The sequence below is a fragment of the Siphateles boraxobius genome, unplaced genomic scaffold, assembly GCF_051911475.1.
Source record: "Siphateles boraxobius isolate OS27281-9 unplaced genomic scaffold, OSU_SipBor_1 20, whole genome shotgun sequence".
Lineage (NCBI taxonomy): Eukaryota > Metazoa > Chordata > Actinopteri > Cypriniformes > Leuciscidae > Siphateles > Siphateles boraxobius.
The window spans coordinates 18,577,566-18,598,618 of NW_027508811.1; the positions used below are offsets into that span (position 1 = coordinate 18,577,566).

The window sequence follows — 21,053 nt, forward strand, 5'->3', positions numbered from 1 at the left end:
AAAAAATCTTACGTGATCAAATGTCACATTTTAGCTCCCATGAGAAAACAGCTTATAAAGTTTAGGCTCTGATATACAGAGAAAGATTTGCCAAAAATAGTCAATGAAAGAGAAACTGACTGTCCTGAAATGTAGTTTTATCCTGAAAATTTAAATTGAAAAAGAGTTACTTCAGTTACAGAAAAAGGAAAATATGCAATATTATTTAAAACAACTAATTAGTCATTGGGTTGCCTGAATAAATTAGCTAATTTGGTCTTAAAGGGATGATTCACCTGATCTTGTAGGATGCTTCAACTTGGGTATTTTTGTCGACAAAATGAATGGGGTGAACTGTATATACCGTGTCTACCAGCTCAGCATAAAGCACTGGTGCAAAAAAATAAAATAAATAAATTTCACAAAAACTAGGAGGGCAATTGTCGACCATCGCTTTTATAGAAAGAAGCTGTCAGGTTGTGCATACAGCACTCTAAACCAGAACTGACAGCAGTATTCTGCAGCTTTGTGAACGTTCCCAACGAGAGAACACAAAAGAGAGAGTGTTACCGCACTTGAATTACTGCTTGAAAAACATATATAACTGTAGGGAGTTTGCCTCTCCACTTCAGTCATATTCGGCCTCCAACATTCCTCCCAGCATGCTCCAGGCATCCAGTAGTGCACAGCACATGGTCTTAGGGGAGCTCATTGTGTTGGTTATGTGGAGCTCCACTCCAAAGACAGATTCATTAGCCAGTTCCTGGATATAAAAAAGGGTCGTCCTGCCACTGAGGCCCATTGCCAAATTTCCATTTTAATTGCAGAAAGGGAAACAGAGAGACAGAAGGAGAGTAAGTGTACGATCCTATTAAATGCGCTGGGGTAGAGAGGTCGGTCCACACAAACAACAAATTAATCAAATTCTTAATGCTCGGCAAAAGCCATGACTTCTCCGTTCCAAAACAAAAGGTGGAGTGTGTCCTTCACTCCCTCTCCCGCTATTAACAGTGAAGATGGATGCAATTTCAGAGTCTCAGACATGGGCGTCTCACAAGTGCGGAAGAAAAACAAGCATGAAACATTACACGGCCCAACATTTCAGAAACGGTTTGCTCCAAATCCAATATTGATTTTTTTTCGGTTCGCTGTGAGAATGAAGCTATTGATTAAAGACACGAAGGGAGAGAAGGAACACAGCTGTCATTAGGAAATAAGAGAAACTCTTAATGGAGAGGCAGAGGCGGTTTAAGGAAGTACTGAATGAAATTAAATTCACTGATGCAGAAAGTTATGGGTGCGAAACCAACTGCAGTCTAAACCTGCTTCAACATATGAATGCCCTGTGCCAGTTATGGAAGATGATACAAATTCAACCCAGGGCCGTGTCATCTGGGACAGAGACATCTGTTGTTGATGAACAACATAATTACTTACAGTCTAGGCAGAAATAAAGCTTTGCAAAACAACATATTTGAGCACAGATTAAAGACTGTCAAGGAGCCTTTATCACAGTTATGTGTAAAGTGCCTCTGTCTCTAGAAGATATATATTTACTCTTTATTTCCTTTCACTTTATATCCGTTTAATCTTTTTCTGTTTCACACTTTTGTTTTAGCTTAAATTACGGATAAATATTAGGGATGCACAAAATAAATAAATAAATAATACAATTCAGGAAGATACAGAAGAATAACTGTATATATTCTTCGCGTTAAACCAGCAGGCCTTGTGGCACCATGATTGAATTCTGTTAGCTTGTCTCTAAATCCTACAGCAGTTAACCAGTTAAAGGATGGAGATTATGGACCCTTTATTACTTACGGGCACGTGTCGCTTGTTGGTAAAGAGACATGTTCCAGTAACGATACTGAGGGACACGGGAGCATCGAAGTGCCATTTTCCTCTGTGAGTGATACCGAGACTAGTGTTCTTATTAGAGGAATTGGTTTAAATATCCTATCTGTCCCATTACATAAAATTATGTTGCCATCTGAACTTGTGAATGGTGAAGTAGTGGTTGGAGTGCGTCCATCGTTACCAGTGGAAGGGATGGATATCATCCTGGGAAATAATTTGGCAGGGGGTAGGGTTTGGCCTGTTACCTTTTCACCTCCTTTGGTTTCATCTTTTCCCCTTCCAGGTCCTGATGAGAGCAACAAGAACTTTCCACAGGTATTTACTGCTTGTGCTGTAACTCGATCCATGACCTCTGCACAGCCAAGGTTAACATCTGATTCTTTGGATAGACCAGCATTTTCCTTGCCTGATGACTTTTCTGTTTCCTCTTCTGATTTGATCCAGGAGCAGAAACATGATTCTTCTCTCCATACATTGTTTGAGAATTTGATGTCTCCTGATGAAATTAGGCATGTTGCTCAGGGTTATCTTTTGCAGGAAGGAATGTTGGTGAGGAAATGGATTCCTCATGGAAGTGACTTTGCTGGGGACCCTATTTTGCAGGTGGCAGTTCCAGAGAAATATCGATCATTGGTGTTGGAGATTTCTCATGGTAAACTTGCTGGACAATTAGGGGTAAGGAAGACTTATTACAGAATCCTTTGTCTTTTTTTGGCAATAACTTGAAGAAGGATGTGTCAAAGTATATCAAGACATGTCCTACCTGTCAACTAACAGGAAAGCCGAATCAGAAGATCAAACCTGCTCCACTGTTTCCTATTTCTACTTTTAGTCCACATTTTGAGCACTTGATTATTGATTGTGTAAACTACCTAGATCAAAATCAGGTAGTATTTATTTGCTCACTGTGATGTGTGCATCGACTCGGTACCATGCGGCCTATCCCCTCCGTACGATTACTGCAAAATTGGTGGTGAAGGCCTTGACTCAATTCATTTCTATTTTTGGCATTCCAAAGACTGTGCAAAGTGATCAAGGTTCTAATTTTACGTCTCATTTGTTTTCGCAGGTTTTGAAACTGTTGCATATTAAGCACAATACAACTAGTGCTTATCATGCTCAAAGTCAAGGGGCTTTGGAGTCCCTGCTGTGTGCTTATTGTACAGAGCTGGGGGGTGATTGGGAGCAGGGATTGCCGTGGTTGATGTTGTCAGCGCGTGAGGTGAGCCAGGAAAGTACTCGTTTTAGTCCCAATAATTTGGTGTTTTGGCACACCGTTCGGGGACCGTTGGCTGTGCTCCGCGATAACTGGACTGAAGGTACACCACCTCAGAATTTGTTAAGTTATGTGAACGACTTTAAGCGCAGATTGTATGAAGCAGGTAAGATGGCAAGAGAACAATTGTATTCTTCGCAGGGACGTATGAAGTCACTTTACGACTGAAGTCACTTACGAGTTCGGCCAACTGAGAAACGACAATTTATGCCTGGTGATCAAGTGTTGGCTCTGTTACCTGTGGAGGGCCCACCATTTCAAGCTCGGTTTACTGGTCCGTATGTAGTGGGGAAACAAGTTACTGACTTAAATTATCTTATTGCCACCCCAGAGAGAAGGAAGTCAACACAGCTGTGTCATATTATTTTGTTGAAGCCCTATTATTGTCGTTCTCCTAAAGCGTTAGAGGCCAGAACAGATGTGAAACCTGCACTAGTAGTTGAGAGTATTTCACCTGCTCCTTTGGAAGAGGTAATTGATGAATGGGTTTCTTAACCCGAGGATACGGTGCTGTTGGGAAGTCTTAAAAATTCAGAGACTCTGAAAACTTTGCATAAATTGTTGATCCATTTAACAGCGAGTGAACGTACAGACTTGACTGCTCTTATTAATCATCATGTCTCTTTATTTGGTGACGTACCTTCGTGTACACATTGGGCGGAGCACGATATTGATGTTGGGGATGCTGAGCCCATTCGCCAACATTTTTATCGTGTGTCCCCAAATAAACACTTACATTTGGTTGCTGAAGTTCAATATATGTTAGATCATGACATTGCACGGCCATCATTTTCCAGCTGGGCATCTCCCTGCTTACTTGTCAATAAATCTGATGGAACTTATCGGTTTTGTACCGATTATAGGAAGGTAAATAAAGTGACTAAACCAGACTCCTTTCCACTTCCTCGTCTAGAGGATTGTGTTGATCGGGTTGGGGCGGCAAAATTTGTGAGTTCGAACTGCTCAAGGGCTACTGGCAGGTTCCGTTGACCCCAAGGGCACAGGAGATCTCTTCCTTTATTACATCTGAGGGGTTATTTTCTTATAATGTTATGAATTTTGGTCTCAGAAATGCACCTGCAACGTTTCAGCGAATTATGAATACAGTTGTTTCTGAATTGGAGGGAGTCGCAGTTTATTTGGACGATGTGGTGGTTTTTAGTGATTCATGGGATCAGCACTTGAGTTGTATTGCAGATCTGTTCTCCCGTTTTGTTGAGGCTGGTCTGATGGTCAGTTTGGCCAAATGTGAGTTTGCCAAGGCCACCGTGACTTACTTGGGTAAGGTCGTTGGACAGGGTTGTGTGCGTCCGGTTCGGGCCAAGGTTGAGGCCATTTATCTATTTCCTTCTCCTTCCACCAAAAAGGAGTTGATGCGTTTTTGGGGTTAGTGGGTTACTACCGGGGATTTTTTTAGGAATTTTTCCACCGTGGTAGCCCCACTCACTGATTTGCTGAGGGCAAAAGCCGATTTTATCTGGACTTCTGTCTGTCAGGAAGCTTTTGAGGCTCACTTCCGCTCCTGTGTTAGCAGCTCCCAAATTTGACCGCCCTTTTAGGTTGTGTGTGGATGCTAGCAACATTGGTGCGGGAGCTGTACTATTACAAGCTAACGATGAGGGGATTAAACGTTCCGTGAGTTATTTTTGTGACAATATATATATATATATATATATATATGGGTGTGTGTGTGTGTGTGTTTGAGCTTTAGTCATTTTAAATTGAAACAACATAAAGACACAAAGTGCAAACATCAAGACAACAACTACCCAAAGGTGCGAAATTGCCAATGTCGGCCGATAGAGAATAGTCCTCTATAAGGAATAGAGAATAGTGCTAGCAACGCCAAAGTCATGGGTTCAGTTCTGAATGCAAAGTAAGTCCCTTTGGATAAAAACATCTGCCAAATCCATAGAAGTAAATGCAGAATATTGTAGCAGTGCTCCTGGATAATGTTACCGCCTTTAAGAATTTAAAGAATATTCTTGAAAATAAATAAAAAATTCTCACTTTTGATCTTTAAAAGCTAAAAGAGAAGCAATCAGGATTTGCAAAGACACTCTTGATGAGCAATAGCATTTTGGATGAAAGCATTTTTCCTGACAGGCACCTTCAAGGTTTTTGACCTAAGACTCTGAACCTCCTTGACAAAGGAGGGTTTAACTCTTAAGCATTACTAATCTCTAGGGCAGACTGGAATCACAGCCTCTTCCAACAGCAGTACGTCACTGAAAAATGAAGGTGTCAATTCAGGTCAGACCGATGAAAACGCGCGTGAACGCATTATGGAGTAGGCATGTGACGTATCAAATTTTCATGTTGCGAAATTGCTGAAGCTTTCATCAAAGTATACAGTAGTATCGTGATATTGAAATAAGTTGCACAAAAAGTGTTGTAATACTATAACAGGATTAATAACTTTTTTCCTTGTATAAAAAAAACTGAACATTAAAATACAATAAAGCAATACACAAAACATTTATAAAGTAACCCCCCTGAAAAGATTATAGTGCAAAAAAACTTTTATCACTTTACAATAAGTAAATTAGTTATTCAGGTTAACACTTTATTTTACAGTGTGCTTGTTACATATGTTACATACTTACTATAGTATAATAACAGTAAATTATGCATAATTACATACAACTAACCCTAAACCAAAACCTAACCCTATAATAAGTACATGCTGTTAATAATTGTTACTCAGTACTTAAATGTGTAATTAAATGGTAACAAAGACATCTTGTAATAAAGTAATTATTATTAAATTATTATGTTAATGCACTTTTTTTAAGGGTTAGCAAATTCAAATCACTCTCAAATTTAGCATACTGGTCTGAAGGTTTAGTTGACTAATGATGCTTGAGATTGTATTCCTTGAGAACAATTGCCATTCCCCACTTTTCTGAGATCATACAGGTTTAAGACCCATTTAGATATGAGGAGCAAACTGGTTTTACATTACGTCTTTTTATTACTTACTATTTACATGATTGAGCAAAATACATATAGCAATAGATTATATATTATACATATCTTATTTCAGATAAACAGCATAATAAATTTGGTGGGCAAGCTATCAACAAGTCTATCAACTGAAGTTGTTTGAATAAATGTTCCAGTTGTGCTTATAAATATACACATTACTGATCAATAAACATGGAAATCACAAAACTTAATGACCCAAAAACATTTTAAATAGAGTTTCACCTGAACATCACTTATTCATCCTTTACCACAAAAGTTAACAATGTGCATGTCTCTTATCTGCGCTGAATAAATACACTGTGCTGTACATTTAATCCATTAACAGTGTGTGTCCACATAGTAATTACACACACTGACCAATCAGGCCTTCATGAGAGGACTATGATATCCACTCTTATCTCTTCTGGGCAGATAGAGCTCAGGTACAGTCAAAACATAGAGTGATATTAAGACTGCTAATGGATCGATTGATTGATAAAAGGTTTATGACCCCTGGACTACACTACTATTGAACCAGCCCTATTGGCTAATGGCTCTTTCCCAGACTCTCTTAAACTAATATTGGCTAAACAGCCAATGAAACTTTGACTGCAAATGTACAATACTGATGGAGAAAGCTTGTCAGTAACCAAGATCAAACACTAATGAATTCTTTCCTGCATCAAAAACACAAGGTACATCCAATTCAATTAATATCTGGGCACCAAATTCAAATGTGTTAATTTATTGTGACTAAATAATTACAATAAAATAGTTTGATAGTAATTAATTTACAAAATATAAATAAATATTTAAAAAAAATAATAAACATGACAATATCATCGACATGCAAGACAAGGTGACCATGTCAAGCTTGTATTGATGTGTGATTAACTACAGTTATTGATTAACTACTGTAATTGACATATCATGTAATTAATTCACTTTAAATTATATTATTAAATAAAGATGAGTATGATTGGCCATAAGTCAACTAGCTCTTACAATTGAGTGGAAAACAATATTACTGGAAACATAGCTTTGCAAAAGGACATAAATGACAAGAACACAGTTTCTCCATCTTTCTTCCATAAAATAAAAAGCCACAGAATATGTCTATAGGTTTCATAATGTTCGCAAATATTCTATCAACCTCTTCTTCTCCTTTTCATTTATTTGAAATACAATCTTCTGTCACCTTGTACAAGCATATGTTGACTTGTTAACCTGCTGTGCCAGAGGGACAACAGAATGAGACACTATTTAGTTTCACCTGTCAGTCAATAGAACATCTGGTTCGGATCTGGCTTGTGCAGCAGATAAATGTCTCTTTTACAGTAACATGCAGGATCAGCTGAACATGAGACAGGGCAAAGGCAAATATCTCTCAGAGCAGCAAAAGTGCTGAGTGGAAACAGTGAAGGGAATGAAGTCAAAAAGCTGCTAATATGGATAATAGACTGTGATCTGTGTGTGCACTTTTCTAAGCATCGCCTTTCACCATCAATATTGGACTTGACTGGGAAGAATCCAAATGGACGTGAAATGCCCTCCAAGGGCACTTTGACCTCAAGGGACGACAAACGACTAAGGTCATGGTTCAGGTTAAAGACCAGTTAAGTAGGGTTTGTGAGTTTTGATTAAGTCTAATAAGAAATTGACATTTGTTAACCTAGAAATAAGAGTTAAGTGATGTAGTCAAGGATTAACTATAGGTCAAAAAGCACATTGAGTTGTTCAGCTTTTAATTCAGTTCAGTTGACTGATGCCAGATTTGATCAAATAAATCAGAAGTGTGTGTTTCACTGTGGTTCATATTACCCCACTCTCATATATAAATACACTGTTAAATATCGCAATGCCCAATTCCCACTGACTCCGGAACAGTAAAATTGCTACTTGTAAATGTGCGACGAAATGAAGCTCAACGTTGCTCTGAGCGCGGTTGGGCTCTGGAGGACCAAACAAATGAACCTCCCCCTTTCTACTGAAATCACAGATTTTACCATACGGCTGCTTCAAATTGAAATAAGCCATTTCTGTGCCTCTATCGATGCCAAGAAGAAATGCAAAAATAATGACCCAGGTTTCCCAAAGACTACATACCTGCCACTGTCAGACAATGTGGAAATCCCTCTTCAAAAACACTGCATTTTCTAGGCAGACTTTGACATGTCAAACTGCTCAAACAAACAATGTTAGGTCTTCCAGGTAAATGCAAAAACCAAACAAAAAACAAAAACAACAACAAACTAGGGCTGTCGCGGTGAAGGAATTTCCCTTGCGGTAATTTTGAGTTGCTCAATAGCGCGATATGCGGTTTTACCGCCATTTATTTATTTATATTTATTTGTTGCTATATAAATATGTGTTATGATGTGGTCAGCATACACAAAAACAATGTAACCAATGTAACCGAAACTAAACAGCGTCTCTGCGCATTGAAAGGCTGTCACTCAGCGCGCAGTTGTTACGCCAACGGACTGTCTTTGAGTGAGTCATTAAACCGTTCATTCAACGAAAACGTTCAAAAAAAGCTGATTCCTTAAATGATAGATGTAATGAAACAAGGTGCTAATTATTGTTTAACTTTGAGCTCCACTTTTCAAGGCTCAGCTGGCCAGCAATGCTTCACTTTTGGGCAAAGCTGAAGCAATGCTTCACTTAATAGAGACCAATGGCATTGATTCAATGCGTGACTCGCTGCTTTCCCCCCACGTCTTCCTCGCGCTGTGTAATGCTGACCAGCGCTGACGCCATTCATGATAAATACCCTTAAACGTTAAAATGATAATAGCCTGACTTGACTTCAAAGACAGACGCAGGTAATCGCACGTGCTCAGTCGATCACATTCACTGTCTGTTTAGGCTTAAGTCCAAATCCACGAATCCTCTGTACAAATCACCATGATAAACAATATTGTTATCATTATTAACTTATTTAACATTCAATACACATGGTACGAACCACGAAGGGTGGCCTTATGAAAAAAGAAAACGCGGTTCGCGGTTGCTGCGGTTACTTGCATTCCTCTGCGGTTGGCCTGTCAGTAGCGCGGTACTGCAATATTGCGGTTATCGCGACAGCCCTACAACAAACCAAACAAAAGAACAATAACATCAGACCAAACCAATACGAAAACAAGCACCCAAACTGAAAGAATAAAACAAAACAAAAAATCCAACTAAAACAAAAGACAAAATCTAATCAAAATAATAAAAAAAACTAAACAAAAACAAAAAGAATAAACCAAACCAAAATAAAAAACTACAAATCCAACCAACCAAACAAATAATTACCAAACCAAAAGAAAAAAGAAAAACAACATATCAAACCATAACCAAAAAACCTATGTACATCATCTCAAAAGAATGTGATACATATGGGATATGTATGCATATTGTGGTCAGCAATCTAAGAGTTCCCACTGTTCTAAATTAACAAAAAACTAAAGATCTGTCTGCAGGGAGGAAGAGAGAATCTGTTTAGAGCGTAAGCACTCTTTAACATCCCCCACTTCTGTCTCATGATGAGCAAGACATGACAGACAGAAACAGAGAGGATCGTCTTTTTGCTCATGAGAGTTGGCACTAATGCCGCTGTGGATTTGAACAGCTGAGATTGTTTTGATAAGCGCAGTCCAGAGACAGACAGCTCACAGAACAGATGTTTAGGTCCCAACTGTGTGGACTCCCTGATTGCTCCCACCACTCTCAGCTTCCTAACATCAAGCACATTTGGCCACAGTGCAGGGTGTAACTGATGCCTAGCAGAGAAGAGAGAGATGCGCTACCTCATATTGAAGCAGCTTCAGAAGAAGGTTCTTTCTATATACACAAAAGTAAAAGCTACTAGTTAGAGTATTCAATAGTTGTCTTCCCATATGAAAACTACAAAACAAGTTTTCACCAAAATCTTACAACACCTAAACTTAATAAACCATTCGTTTTATTCAATTTATTTATACAATTTATTTTTAAATTTAAAAACTAATCATAACAAATAAACTAAGCCTTGGTAAACTTTAGAAACATTTTAAAAACATAAAAATGGTATTTTACATAAAAAAAAAAACTGTTCACAGTTCACACAGTTTGTTTTAAGGTAAGGTGGCTGAGAGAGTTCATTGCGCTGCAACTGAAGAAAACAGGCAAATTGAAAAAACACCAGCAAATTAAGAAAACATCTTCATTAGTTTGACAACACATGTTATGCAAATAATCACAACACAACCAACTACAGAAAAACGCTGCAAATACTCACAATCCACATTCGATCAGGATGTTAAAATAGACAAAAAAAAACTCACTTTTCAGGTCATCGACAACACCACTGAAGAGTATACATTAAACAATAAGCGATCCTAACCAGGTTCGTCACTTCAGGTCCCCCTGAAACATTTCCGTGCTATTTGCAGTGCCCGTCTGTATTTGGTAGCGCTGTAAGTATTTGCAGGGTGTTTCTGTGTTAGGTTGCATTGTGAGTATTTGCAGCGTGTTTTTGTATTTGGTTGTGTTGTGAGTATTTGCAGCACGTTTCTGTTTTTAGTTGCATTATGAGTATTTGCAGCGTGTTTCTTTATTTGGTAACTGATGAATATGTTTTCTTAATTTTCTGGTGTTTTTTCTATTTATATGTTCTATATCTCGGCCACCGTATTAGAGCCTGTGAATGTGTACACGAGTCTGTGCATGTGTGTGAATACTAATCGTCTTTACCCAGTCAGACAACTCATAAGTGTCATAAATAATATTTATCTTCACACCACCCACTGGAGGTAAATACAGCACATTAAAACATTACATATGAAATTGATTAATTTCTCCCAGCATTACAAAAACACTGAGCCGCTATCGATCAGTCCACAAACAGAGCAATATATGTTTTGGCGTAGTGCAGGTGCTCTGGGCTGCGGCTTCATCAGCTTTATTACATTGTATGGACATTATATGGATGGAAGATGTATGCTAATAACTCACCTCTTTGATTTATAATACAGCAAGGTCATAGAGGCTACTGCAATCAGATGTGACACAATAGCATATCTAAGGAATGGCAGCCAATGATTTGTCTGCTTGTTGTTTTTATGCATGTTGTTAGATCTTATAGGGGAACACTTCCATAAAATCTATCAATAATTTAACACTCTTGATTTAAGACTCGATCAAGCAGTTATCAACTACTGAGCTGAACTATAAGGGGCTTATTTGTGGATTCCATTAGGCTAAATAGTAGAACTGTCCCCGACCAAAGATTTTTCTATTTGACTAGTACAGTAGTTGTTCATTTAAGCCATTGATCGACTGGTAGCATGTTTATGGCAAAAGTAATGATTATGAATGTGTCCGAAAAAACAGCAGTGAGACTGTCTGAACATTTTAATGATTTATTAATAAACTAGTGTTTTCTGAGTCAGTGTCAACTGTAGAGAAGTTGATGACACTGACTTGTCATCCTTACAGTAAGTGGATGTGCCTATGGAGAGAAAGGCACTTTAAGTTAAATTTCATGCAGTAAGCAAGGTACTAATTTAGCTTCCACACTCCAAACAAACACTTGGATATGCGCCTAATAATAGCACACGTTCATCTAGGTTAACATTAGATCTGGCGGCCATATAAAGAGACCAACGTAAGGCTACTACTTTCTTGTTTGAAATGATAAGTATGTATGTATGATAATGTTTCTCGAAATGATCCCACACTTTTTATTTCTGCCCGACATAATAACCACTTTTTTTTTTTGACCAACCGACAATTAAAACTCGGTTGACCATGCCTAAACTCATTTAGTCAATTATTAGGGGAAGCTCTACTAAGTGAGGTCTCAAATAAAGTAATATTAGTAATAGTAACAAGTAATATATATTTACATTTATACATTTATTTTAGTAGTTAAATATACAAACTAAATATGAACTAACAGTTTTTTTTCTATTTCATTTCAAATTAGAGGGGGAAAAAAATCCCCAGAGAAACAGCTGCTCTTATTCACAGCAGATGTTGTATGCACCTGAAGAGTTCTGGAGGTAACAGTGAGGACACCTCAGTCAATGAAAGTTTCTCACACACTTCAGTCCAGATCTTGAGCACAGCAGGTCTAGCACACTTCTAGCACTAAGTATGTTCTTCCAGCAATTAGCAGTGTTCTGGTAGGATTCAAATTATATTGCAGCCATTAAAAAAAAAAGTCTAAGAGGCGTATTTTGAAAGCACAACCAGATTTCCATACATATGTTCCCAGAGCTCTTTCCAAAACACACTACCTACAAAACCGCACAATGTAAAGAAGCTGTCAAATAAATAACAGACCGCCAAACATTTGTTTGACTTTTATACGAGGTCAATGATTGCAGATGGAATTTAAAATAGTCTGCGTCTTTGAAAACAAGTGAGAGAAGTTCTAACAGGGCCGATTAGAGGAAGAAATCTCACCACATATCATCAAAATAAATTCGAAACAATTCAGCTGGCATGCTATAAATATACTTCAATCACAGCCTGGTTAAATCAGGTAAAAAGAATATCTCTGAGAGTAAAGTAGACATCAAGTAATTACTTTTTGAATTAGTGTGATCTTTTCATATCCCTTTTAACACGTACCAAAGAAATTAAACATTGTGAAAAGAAAGATAGTGTAAAATTACCAAATGCTGTCTTTCTCTCTGTGGAAAGTAGGCTACCTACTTTGACAACAAACATTTCCATTCTAACTGCTACAGAAATGCTCAGGGCTAGTGAAAGCTTCCATCCGCAGCCTGTGCTTACCCATCAACTTAGGCATGAAATGTGATGATGGCCCTGCTCTTTGGCCTTGCTGCTTAATGAGCGAATATTCACCCGTATATTATGCAATTATGCTAAATGAAGACTACACTGTTACACCAGATGTTGTTTAATCAACCTCTGAATGAGGAAATTGCTGCAAATACACCTTTTCCACTTTCTTCTATTAAAAAAACAAACAAACAAAAAACAGTAGACTGTAGAAAATTTTGTGGGAAAATAGATAAACTCAAGTAATGCGACATCACATTGTGCAAGTTCTGAAGGGTCCAAATATTTTGAGGCAATGCAGTGACAGAAAAAATCTGATTTGAGACATCGTCTGGTAGGTAGTGCACATGTACGAGAGACCCAAGTTCTAGCCTGACCGGGGTCCTTTCCTCATCCTCAAACCTTCTCCGCATTATCTACAGTCACTTCTATCACTTCTACTACACTGTCCTTTCCAAGACATACATACATAGAAAAAAAATTACCACAGTAGCACACATTTGATACAGTTTTGCATGTGTGTTAAAGTGCAGCTTATTCGTGTGAACAGTTTCTTGTGTGCTTTTTGTGTGTGAGGTTAATTTAGGGCTGCACGATTAACCGTAATTAAACCGAAATCACAAAGTTTTAATCAAATAAGTACAGTATATGCTCAGTGAGTTTCAGGATGAAGCGCAGCACTGAGGTCACAGCGGATCGATCGGTTGTCGATCGAAGTGCTGCTCCATCTCTGGAAACGGTGTGAATTTGAGTCACTCATAATGTACATTTGAAAAAGCAACATGCACCAAACATCTTTATTCTATTCAATCTAAATAGAACATTTGATGACATGCTTTTACTCAAAACTCACTTTTGATTTGACGTGGCTTCATATCATAGAATATAGTATTCTATACTGTGATAAAGGCTATGTCGATTAGCATTCCATTTTAAATATATTTTATTTTTATGAAATAACCGAGATGTCTAGAACACCACAGATAAACCATTTATTGTCTTCATGTTTCATCAGTCAACATGTCTCTATCTGCGTTTTATTCAGCTACAGTAATATCTGGATGCCTTTGGCCATATAAGGGATTTCAAGAAGTCTCACTTCTGGACGTTTTGCGTGAGGGCACCCCCTGGCTACGAGTATAAATGAAACAGACATTACATGTGTGTACTCACTAATGCTTAATACACCCTATTTTGGGGAAAAATGGGGGAAAAAAATACTTTTCTCAAAATAAATTTAAAGTAAACCAACATATGCCAATCCATACGTTTTTTCTCCTGTGTAGAGAAGTGTACAGGAGGGTTTTTTCTCAATTAAGAAATTACCAGCACAGATTTTTATCAGAATAATTTAATATTTTATAATAAATCTTCAGACCTTTCTCATGATTTATAGGTAAATGAAGCAGTATTTTCAAGTGCTCAACCAAAACGGATGAATGTTGTTTGGATCGTGATTAGTGATATTGGGCTATGTAAAGAAAAATGTGTGTGTACTATATATATATATATATATATATATATATATATATATATATATATTACATAATACAATATAATCCATTCCATCTACTGTTTCACAAATATAGGTAACTGACTAACCAAATATCTACAAGCCTACAATGGAAGGTACCCACCTCCACCTGGCCCTGCAGAAGCTCCTCCTCTTCTTCTGGAGCATCGAGTGCCACAATAACAGAGGCAAACGGACGGCTGGCCATCTGTTGGCGCTCTCGCATTAGTTGCTGTAGAAAGAAAAAACAACAGTGTTCAGTTGCATAACTTTGTTACATAAACGTTATGAAGAAGCATTGTAATTTTACTTAAATTCCTTGTGTTGGCAAGGAATTTAATAATAAAGGAATATTTGAAATATGTGTGTGGGGGCTGTAAAAACAGCCATCTTAGATACACTTTTGATTATAAATCATCCACTGAGGTACAAGTCACGACAGATGTTTTCACAGAGTATTTTTGAGTATTTCACAGAGTAATTACAGAGTAATTTGATTTGAGTCACTCACATCACTCAAATCAGTGAGGGTCTGGATGTTCTTGTTCCAAACTGTGGTACGCATTATCACTTTCTCTAGTCTGTGCGAGGAGGACAGACATGAGACTGAGAGGAAGACAAGGTGAAGGGTGGCAGGGTGTCCGTGAGTTGATTCATAGGAGAATCACAGTGATGATTGTTAAAGCACGCCTGGCTATGTGTAAAAGGGTGTGTCATGGTCAAGAGACAAAAAACTCACTAGTAGAGCATGGATGGTTTATGTTCCCTGACAAGTCCTTCATGAGGTGAGAAGGACACTGTGACATCTCTCGCCTGAGCTTGTAAATGGCCCATAAAACGCATAATTAACCTCCACATGTAGTAAACAATGCTTGTCTGGGACAAGTGATGTTGTATGTTTGTATGAGACCAATAGTCTTAGTTTAAAATAACTACACATGCATGCATACTATAGAAGATATAAGAATGTTCTATTGAATGACAACAGTCAACAATAAAGATCATTTCAGAACATCAAGTCTGGAAACTGGGGTTTCTATGATATCTACGGTAGCTTTTATATCACAGAAAAGAGCAAATGAAAACTAGTATATGACGGAAAATACTAGATACACTCAGAATTGCTTTTTATCACATGAACTCGCACACTCTTCATGCTGTGTGCACAGTATCACACACAACCCCATTTCCACAAAATGGTATAAACTGCAGTTCTTATGTGAGCTGCGAGATTCTAAATGGGAATGACTTACATTATGTGTAGCAAAACACCAATAAAACGATATGAACACATACAAACACAGCCAGAGATATTTAACCAATTCTCTGTGTAAGTAGGAGACACACTGAGGTAGGTATGCTTTCAATGTCTCCCCATGTATTTAAAAAAAAAAATTCATGAATGAGGGATATGACGATATGCGATAGTAGTCGCCTTTAACACCCTTAACATCACAGTAATTGAATGGAATTATTCTTGCCGGACTGCTTTGATTCCTTCCTGACAACAATACAAATTAAATAAGACATGTTTAATTGTAAGAATGAATGTAAGGAAATAATGCTTAGTACAGAAAATGTCTTGATACTACACTCGATTTAATAGACAGTCAGTTTGGTCATTGTCACAGAAAAAACCTGCTTATTAAAGGGTCATCCTTAAGAGGTTTCTTCAGTGTTAATGACTGGCAAACTACACTCACCTAAAGGATTATTAGGAACACAAACTAATACTGTTTTTGACCCCCTTTCGCCTTCAGAACTGCCTTAATTCTATGTGGCATTGATTCAACAAGGTGTTGAAAGCATTCTTTAGAAATGTTTGCCCATATTGATTGTTGATGGAGATTTGTGGGATGCACATCCAGGACACGAAGCTCCCGTTCCACCACATCCCAAAGATGCTCTATTGGGTTGAGATCTGGTGACTGTGGGGGCCATTTTAGTACAGTGAACTCATTGTCATGTTCAAGAAACCAATTTGAAATGATTCGAGCTTTGTGACATGGTGCATTATCCTGCTGGAAGTAGCCATCAGAGGATGGGTACATGGTGGCCATAAAGGGATGGACATGGTCAGAAACGATGCTCAGGTAGGCCGTGGCATTTAAACGATGCCCAATTGGCACTAAGGGGCCTAAAGTGTGCCAAGAAAACATCCCCCACACCATTACACCATCACCACCAGCCTGCACAGTGGTAACACGGCATGATGGATCCATGTTCTCATTCTGTTTACGCCAAATTCTGACTCTACCATCTGAATGTCTCAACAGAAATCGAGACTCATCAGACCAGGCAACATTTTTCCAGTCTTCAACTGTCCAATTTTGGTGAGCTCTTACAAATTGTAGCCTCTTTTTCCTATTTGTAGTGGAGATGAGTGGTACCCGCCCACAGGACAGCCGCATACTGGATGTTTTTCCCTTTTCACACCATTCTTTGTAAACCCTAGAAATGGTTGTGCGTGAAAATCCCAGTAACTGAGCAGATAGTGAAATACTAAGACCGACCCGTCCGGCACCAACAACCATGCCATACTCAAAATTGCTTAAATCACATTTCTTTCCCATTCTGACATTCAGTTTGGAGTTCAGGAGATTGTCTTGACCAGGACCACACCCCTAAATACATTGAAGTAACTGCCATGTGATTGGTTGATTAGATAATTGCATTAATGAGAAATTGAACAGGTGTTCCTAATAATCCTTTAGGTGAGTGTATATTATTATGCAGATAATTACACAGCTACTTAGCAAATAAATAAATGGTCATGAAATATTGATTTGGTTCGAAATTATTTCATTATGTGAGATGAAAGAGACTATGGAACGATATGAAAGATTTAAAACAGTAAAGCACAGTTTGTTGGTTATTAAACAAAAACTATGCAGAATGTCACGACTGACCTATCAAAATCAAGTATAAGGGAGCCGGGTAATACATTATGCTATTGTTCAACCACAACTGATTGAGCACACAAATATGTTTCACTTTCTTCAAACTCATTACACCTAAACAACAGTTTACACCTTTTAGCAACTGACAAACACCAGGATATCAGCTACTCTGCATCTCTGAAGCAAATACATTACAAATATGGATATAGTATATATTGTATATATATATAGTATATATAATACAGTAAATTAGGATACGTACTATACACTTTAGGAGTAATTCATTAGCAGTTGAGTTTATTATTATTTTATATGAATATCACATGTTCGCTAAAGGGAGTTCACTACCTTGAGGCTGGTTTACTTAATAACATCTCCCCTGGGTTTATCCTGATTTATGTTTTCTGAGGTTCATGGAATAACTCAAACCTTTATTCAACCAATTAACCGATAATACACACATTCAGTCCCAATGCATTCAGAGCGGATACTTACACAACATAATGATATAACCACATCCCAATCATACATACATTAAAAAAAAGATTAAAATATTATCTAACATACCTTATACTGTTTGCAGACATACATTCAGTCTGTGTATTGGTGGTGGGGATTTTTCAGTGACTCTCTGCGAGATACATCTTTAAACGACTACGTTGCAACAATTGACTGTCTTTATGAATGCGTCACGTGAGGTTTCTGTTTAGTTTGTACTTCTAAGGGTACGTTTAAATGATAACGATGTACTAAAAACAGAAAAGTTTTTCCCTTGTGATTTTCCGGGACACGAAAGTGTAGTCAAAAAGGTCCCTGTTCACATGGATCTGCAAAAAAACAACTAAAAACGCTGTATTGTGCATGCCAGGCCAATAGGTGATGTCACTTTGTAAAGCACAACAAGTCCATAGACTGAGCATGTAATATGTATGTGCATGGAGTAACTGTTTTCACAAATTGCGTTTTTGCAGTTCTACACAGAGAAGATAACAATATCGTTTTCAAAAACAAGGACCTCGAAGCCTGTTTTCCATTTTTAGTTGAAAACCATGTTGCGTAAACAGCCCCTTCTTAGTTTACCTATGTTAGTTCATGTTTCCACTGTCCCTGACAGTGTTTTTTCCAAACTGCTGGTCCAATGTGGGTATAGCGTAATATCATACATGTATAAATACATTTTTAATTGATTATTAAATTGTTTAATTAAGGATTATACATACTAGTTGCCATGAAAGAGTTCAATATAAATCTTTTAATTACTACTGGAGCTGGCAGTTTGCTAAGTTTCAAAAAATTATTAAACAGCAAGCACAAATTATGCAATAGCGGCAGCCCTTTAGGCACACTCAGTGTCCGAATAGTCGAGTAATGTATGGATAATAGGGGGTGATTTCGAACACAGCTTGTGTATGTGTGCTGGGGTTTTATAGTGTGGTGATAGGAGTGCTAATGAGGGACATGTGCGCATGATCAGGATCATGGGAAATGTAATCTGTGACAATGCTCAAGCACTGTAAATACAGACACGAAATCAACACCTAAAAACACCCTTGAAAGCAGCATAAAAGTTTTGATTTGACTGCTTGATCACCCTTCTATGGATTTGCTGATCAATTCAGTGTTAATCTTTATTTTTACAATGGGATTGAAACTGTTCAATTTAATTGGCTGATTCTGGGAAGAAAAAAATGCTTGGTATTGTAACATCTCTGTGTAGACCGCAATATAATTATATGATAATATTTGATTGTGTGTGTAGTAAAAGGCATCCGTTATCCATTGCCTGTATGGATGCAAGACAGAACAAAAGCATACACACCTTTTAATAGGCCATTTCTGAACACAAATTGATAGAATGGGTACCACAGAGACCCTAGGCTTAGGTGACAATAGCACCCAGGCAAAGGTCTGTAGTGGATCTGTTGTAAACATCCACAATGTCTTTCTCCAGAATAATGCACAATAACTCCGGCTGATAAGAGAATGTAATTTCCGACTCATTCCAGCACAGTTGTAACAGAAAAACCTGTTTACATTTCAAGCACAGGCAGAAAATGAAGCTCTTTTGTCACCATAAAAACAAGGACTCTCATAAAAACAGGACACACTCTGTTTTAATTCAATAGCATCCGAAGAACCAAGCTGCTTTGCTCCTAAACAAGCATAATTGTGGTCTGTTTCCTCGAGCGTTTTTGTAAACTGGCAGAAAACAGACTAACATCTCATACAGACCATTTGACAGAGTAATTGCATAATAACTTCACAATATATAATTTCTATCCTATTGCCAACTGCTGAATGTCAATGCTGGATTAAAGTCTTGCACTTCAGCCATTTTGTATAAAACAGGAAATTTCATTGGGTCGAGGTTTATCTGTGCATCACAGAAATGTTAGTCTGTGACATTCATTTCTACATTCCCTATTTCTGTATGATTTTTTTAAATTAGTTTTATAAAAACATCAAAAGTTAACAAACATAAACAACCATATCCATCGAACCAAAAAAAATAAAAAAATAAATTCAAGCCAGTCAACATTACTAATGACATAATTGCCTAAAAATCGAAATCAGCACAAAAATCGCAGTAACAGATGTGTTAAAATCTTTAAGTTCTGCTATAATGTGAGGAAGGGACCCCACATCTTGGGGAAATTAATATGAGATTAAAAATTTTCAAGCTTTAAGACAGAGACCATCTCAGCAAGTCATCTCTGAAAATATGGGGGGAGGAGTGGCTTTCCAATCACTTAATATAATTCTCTTGGCCAAAACCATGCCCAGCATTAATGCAAGCTGCAAAAAATAAGGCAAAGAGGAAACTGTTTCCGAATAGCCAAAGATTGGCAGTTCCATTCAGGGGGGAAAGTTTGCTCATATGCCGCCGAATACCAAGAAAATACATCTTGCCAGTAACTCCGGAGTTTCAGGCAGAACCAAAAAGAATGGGATAAAGTTCCCTCTGCACCCTGACATAGGTCAGAAATTGGAGATACAGCTGGGTAGATCTTGTGAAGTTTGGATTTAGAATAGTGTAGTCTGTGTACAATTGATCCTCAAGGGGAAATTAAGCTGTTACAGCAGCAACAGAAAAACAGGACAACAAAGACAAATTGGAGTCTTGCATTGATGGAACAGCTATGTATTTTCTGAAAGATTTTTATGTTTTGTAATGTATATTATGCTCATCAAGGTTTCATTTAAGTGATTAAAAATACAGTAAAAAAAGTAATATTGTGAAATATTAATACAATCTAAAATTTCTATTATTTCTGTGATGCCAAAGCTCCATTCATCAGTGTCAAACAAGATCCATCAGAAATCATTCTAATATGCTGATTTGGTGCTCAAGAAACATTTCTTATTGTTATACATATAGTTGCAATAATAGTGCTGCTTAATATTTTTTTCTGAAACCATCATAAAAATTCTGGATTCTTTGATAAAAAAGAATTAAAGAAGTTGAAATATAAATATAAATATTTTGTAATATTATAAATGCCTTTACTGTCACTTTTGATCAATTTAATACACCCTTGCTTAATAAATGTCTTTAAAAAAAGCGTATTGAAACTAAGACATTTTTAAATTTTAAAGTTTATAATTTATAAATAAACATTAACATAGATGAATAAGAATGTAAAAATGTGGTTCATTGCTAGTTTTTAAACCTTAATGCATGAATCCATATTAATTAATTCATCTTTGTTTTAATGTTACCAGATTGACTGTACTTGTCTGTGTAACGGCAGTATACTCAGCCTACTAGAATATAGCATGA

At 37.3% G+C, this 21,053-nt stretch overlaps 1 protein-coding gene across 1 annotated transcript in view; it reads right to left on the bottom strand.

The window, feature by feature from the left end:
• atrnl1a (attractin-like 1a) overlaps window positions 1-21,053 on the bottom strand; it is a 274,652-nt gene that overhangs the window by 38,314 nt on the left and 215,285 nt on the right. Inside the window, exon 28 of the mRNA XM_077237252.1 lies at window positions 14,497-14,604. Coding sequence (XP_077093367.1) covers window positions 14,497-14,604 — 108 coding nt within the window. The remainder of the gene's footprint in view (window positions 1-14,496; window positions 14,605-21,053) is intronic.